The sequence below is a fragment of the Echinops telfairi genome, unplaced genomic scaffold (assembly GCF_000313985.2).
Source record: "Echinops telfairi isolate 266 unplaced genomic scaffold, ASM31398v2 ScPeMD7_7430;HRSCAF=8468, whole genome shotgun sequence".
NCBI lineage: Eukaryota > Metazoa > Chordata > Mammalia > Afrosoricida > Tenrecidae > Echinops > Echinops telfairi.
Genome location: NW_022111330.1, coordinates 623027 through 628401, shown reverse-complemented (window position 1 = coordinate 628401; position 5375 = coordinate 623027). Strand labels below are relative to the sequence as shown.

General features: G+C 41.1%; 1 protein-coding gene across 1 annotated transcript in view; it reads left to right on the top strand.

The window, feature by feature from the left end:
- LOC105979931 (centromere protein P) overlaps window positions 1-5375 on the top strand; it is a 369435-nt gene that overhangs the window by 16612 nt on the left and 347448 nt on the right. The window contains exon 3 of the mRNA XM_013008632.2: window positions 2169-2257. Within this exon, the coding sequence (XP_012864086.1) occupies window positions 2169-2257 (89 nt within the window). The remainder of the gene's footprint in view (window positions 1-2168; window positions 2258-5375) is intronic.

Genomic DNA, 5375 nt, shown 5'->3' with positions numbered 1-5375 from the left:
ATATAGGTTGTATAATATTGAGGAATTTTCCTTCTGTTCCTATCTTCTTAAGTGTCTTAAGCAGGAATGGGTGTTGGATATTATTGAATGCTTTTTCTGCATCCATGGATATTATCATGTGGTTCTTATAATTTTTCCTGTCAATGTGGTAAATAATACTAATGGTCTTTCATATGTTGAACCATCTCTGCATCCCATGTATGAATCCCACTTGGTCATGGTGAACTATTTGCTTTATATGCTTTTGTATTCTATCAGCCAGTATTTTGTTAAGGATTTTTGCATTGATGTGCATTAGGGATATTGAGCTGTATTTCTCAATCCTTGTGGGATCCTTGCCCACTTTAAGTATCAAAGTTATTCTAGCTTCATAGAAAGAGTTTGATAGTTTTCCGTCTTTTCCTATGTTCTGGAAGAGTTTGTGTAGACTTGGTGTTAGTTCTTCCTTAAATGCTTGGTAGAATTCTCCTGTGAAGCCATTTGCCCGGGGGATTTTTTGGTTGGTAATCCCTTGGTAACCTTGACTATTTCTTCTATTGCTTTGGGTCTATTGAGGTTCTTGACATCCATCTGGGATAGTCTAGGGAGGGATTGTTTTTCCAAGTATTTGTCCATGTCTTCCATATTGTTGAATTCATTGGAGTACAGTCCTTCGTAGTACTGTGTAATTATCCTTTTGATTTCATTTGGGCCTGCTGTAATGTCCCCTCTTTCATCCCTCATTCTTGCTACTGAAATTTGTTCCCTTTTTTCCTTTGGTTAGATTTGGCAGAGGCCTGTCAATTCTATTTATCCTTTCAAAGAACCAACTTTTAGCAGCAATAATTTCTTCCATAATTTTCTTATTTTCCCTCTCCTGCATCTGAGCCCTGATTTTTATTTATTTTTTTTCCTTTTGCTTTTAGTAGGATTGTTCTGTTGAGGCTCTAATTGGTGTAAGTTTTGTGCCAGCACCTCAACCACAAGTCTCTCATCCTTTTTCATGTGTGCATGTATCAGCCTTCATCTGATAAATGCCTTTGCTTTATAGCAAGAATTAATTATATATCAAGAAAGCATTCTTGCCCAGTCCAACTCAAGTCCATAAGTCCCTCTTCAGACTCACACAGCCATATGCCGTGATGCACATTGCAGCAAGATCACAGGCTGATGGGTGCAGAGTCGTGTGGTTCCAAGGTCAGTGGAACATGGCAGGGCAGTGGCAGTTCTCAGGGTGGCCAGCAAGCAGGAAAGTGAATAGGTACAGACAGGGGAAGACCACATCAGATAGCATCAGGTTGTGATCTGATTGACAGGGAACAGGGAAGACAAAGATGAATGAATGCACTTGAACGGCAGAGAATACTGAAAGCACATGGACTTCCAAAGAACAAGGAAAGCTGCCTTGGAAGACGTTCCTACCGTCAGAATGCTTCTTAGAAGCAAGGATGGCGAGAATTCATCTCATGTACTTTGGACATGTTGTCAGGAGAGATTGATACCTGGAAAGGACATCATGATTGGTAAAGTGGAGGGGCTGTGAAAAAGAGGGATACCCTCAAAAGATGGATTGACAGTGCCTGCAACAATGGCTCAAAATTGTGAGGAGGGTTTATTTCTGTCATCCACTATGAATCCGAAATAACTTAATGACACCTACTGATGTCCAGTTTTGTGCATTGCATTTAGTTGTCATGTATTTTCAGTCTTGTTTAATCTGATCAGCCCTTCTCTGTAAAAACAAACGTTAACTTCTTTAAAGGTTAGTCCTTCATAGAATGGCCTTCAATTTTTTTTTCCCTTGGAGTTTCCTCCTAATGACAATCCTCTATGCATTTTCAGCAGAAAAATCTTATATATGTGATTTTATGACTATCCATTTTATCAGATGTCAGTTTGTCCCACTCTGAGTGATTAATAAAACAGAAAAAACTTTTCCCTAAACAGATCTTTAAGGAATATTCATATTTTGATCTCAATATATTAGAGGTACTTGGTGCTACCAACTCAAAATGTGTTTTTTCTTATTCTGCTGCATAATTTGGCTTGCTTCTGTGCATTGCTGACTTGGTTTTAATTTTCATAAATATCATGCATATACCCAATTGGATTTGAAATATTCACACAAAATTAAAAAGTATTTGACGAAAATTATTTGTAATTGTATGTTGTGCTTATTTGATTTACAGATATAACGAAAATTCTACAGAGATACAGATTATCAGGAAGTTGTCACATGGTTACATTTCAACTTGAATTTCAGATTCTGGAAACTCAGGTAAATTAAAGGGATATATGGTGATAACAGTGATGTTTCCGCTATGAACTTATGAGCTCCTCTTCAGCTATACCGCTGAACTGTCCTCAATCAGCTCATCAAATAACTAAAGAGGATGTGGAACAATTGTCACAACTGTGAACATGATACTTGCTTACATGCAGGGCAAGGTCTATATGTAGATATGAGGCTAAAGGCAGTATTTTTCATCCTTGTCAGAAATACCTGTGTCCTCAGCACAGAGACTGTCTCAAGTTGTTTTTGCTGTATTTGATATAAATTGATATCAGAGTATCCATTTTCCGTATGTATCAGACAGCTACTGCCTGAGAATCCTAGAACACTTAGTCCAGGTATTGAACTTAGAATGTGTGCATATGCTTTTTACAGTTCAGACTCCCACTACTAGGTCTGGCCAGCTGAGGAAGACAGAGGGATATGTAGGTCCCTCATTTAATGACAGTTCCCAGCTTGTGCCCTACATCAGAATGGCACTGTGATTCCCAAGTGATCAATAAAATCCACAGTGTGACATTGCCAAAGTCTTGAACAGGATATGTATGACACATAGTTGAGCCTTTTCATATGTTTGATATGTTTGTAATGAATCTCCCTGGGTGAATTACACCATTATCAAGAGATCGGTGTTACATCTCTTCCATGGGAGAAATGCCTCAGCCTTTGGCTTCATGCAAGAAAGAATTAACTCGGAAGCCTGGATTGTGATCCAAGTGAATTTTATAAAGGACAGAAGAAGTTTCAGGTTTACACAGGTACGCTCAGGGAACTTCAACCCGCACACACGTGGAGTCCTGAAGCCAGAGGAGATAGCTGCAAGGCCTCTGGCCTCCGAGGAGCAGCTTGAGAAGCTGAAGGGGGCCACAAGGCTCTGGATTCTAGCTTTTCAGGTCCTCTGCTGGGAGGCGTGGTTGACAATCCTGGTTGACCGCATTGGTTGAATTAAATTCACCTGGCCTAGATGGGGCCAATCCAGGTGTACTGCCCACCTAGGTGTACCACCCTTCCTGGCCTGGAGCTCGAATTTCTGAGCATGCGTAGTGGACACCCCAGTGTCTGTTCTAACTACCTAACAATTGGTACTAGCCTAGGGAACCATGCGGGGTCACCATGATAATTATGTTGTTCTGCATGATGTTAAAGTTCATCTGTTGGTGCCATTTGGAGAGGAAACCCTGTGCTGTGGGAATCGGGAAGAGAGTGTATGCAGACAAATTCTCTACGCTCATATTTTAAGGAGTCTGGGAGGCCGAGACTCTTGTGGAGGGAGGCCTTAATGCTTGTGAGTTGGAGATGTATCCTAGTCACATTCTCCTAACTAAAGCTGTTCCCGTGATTACCACCCCCCCCCCCCACACACACACACCGTGGTAATAATGCCATTTTTATGTTGGTGCTTACAAGAACATGATTGCTACTATATGCTTGAAGGGGAAGGTTTCTCTGCCATTAAAAGCATTCAGATAATCCCACCCTAAGTATGGCCCACTCCCTTCAGATAAGGATCATAGACTGTTCCCCTGCAGAAGAGCTCCGGGACAGCTAGGGTCAAGCCAGTTCAGAGATGACCAAGGGTAAACCGCCCTCTTAATTCTAGAGGTCACCCATCTTGTTACATTTGTACCTTCCTGATTCGTGTGTCCCTAGCACATCCCCTTCCTGTTAACCCTGTTACATATATTTATGATGTGGCTTGCATGCCTGAAATTATATAAGCCTATGAGAGAATACATTTCCCCCTCTCTCCTGATCTTGCCATTGGAAGAGATGAGCCCTTGCAAGTCTTGCCTATTGTTTCTTTAATTTACCCTTTAATTACACAACTGCCCCCTAGGACCCATTCAGTTGTGGAGGCTGATCCCCCACATTGTGCTGTAGTTTGTCCTGTATATTTGTCGTGTCACTTACATAGAAGGTTGCAGTCTAGCCTTTTGAATTTTCTTTCTGTGTAATTAATGTGTTCTTGATACATTGAGTGCTCAAATACCTACAATTTGGGGCGTGTTGGCAGAGACCTAAGCTTGAGAGTTCCATTTCATTGCCAAATACACTTGCATTTTCAGTATACATATCACCCAGGAAATTACTCAGGCACTGAAGGAGCCTTGGTGACTTGCAGCCCTTTTCTCCTATACATGTACATCTACAGTTGCTCCATAGATTATTTGGAGAGAACCTAGGCTATGAGAAAAAATTGATTTATATTTGGAAAATTTGGTCTACAAATTTATCTGAAAGTAGAAAAACCGCTCTTTAAAGTTGAGATAAAGTCTGCTCAGTAGAGTTGTAGATTCCAGTGGGGCTCTGGTCTGGGAGATAAAACATTTTAATATTTTCCCATTAGTTTATTTAAGTTATATGCTTCAATTGCCTTGACACCCCATCTGAACTGGTTGGGGATTACACTCAAGTGGCCCAAACTGGTTGCCTAAAGGCATAACTGGGTTGGTTGGGGGTGGCATCCCTGACTGCAGGAATAGCAATGGGGATGTTTGGGATGCTTGCCTTTCGGACATGAATGCTGGAGACTAAAAGGGTGTCTGAGTTGCTAGGCAAGCAGGACCTGGGATATGCAGCTCTGGAAGAAAGGGGGACTTGATCGATGGCTTTTTACATACCCTCTCTATTTAACTGAGAGATATTCATCTGCTCTGTGTCAGGATCCCTGTTAGTCTTGTTACCACTGTGTGTGTGTGTTTGATGTTTATACAAGCTAGGCAAGATAGGCAATCTTTTGCAGACAGCGACTTATCTGACAGTTTTTTGGGTATACAAGCTAGGCAGGATAGGCAATCTTTTGCAGACAGCGACTTATCTGACAGTTTTTGGGGTACATGGCAGGAGAGGTAGGGAAATGGGAGGGGAGAGGGACATGAGCAAGGAGCCAACAATGATGGGTACAAGGGAGTAGTAAGTGTTCTCAAATTGATAGTGAGGAGGGTGTAGCTTTTCTGCTCGTGTTTGATCAATTGAGTTGTATCTGAGAAAAATTACTGAGAGGTGAATGATGGGGAAGCATGATAGAGGGGCAGGAGGAAAAAAGAAAAAGAGGAAAGAAGAAACAAATATATGTGTGTATATATATATATATATATATATA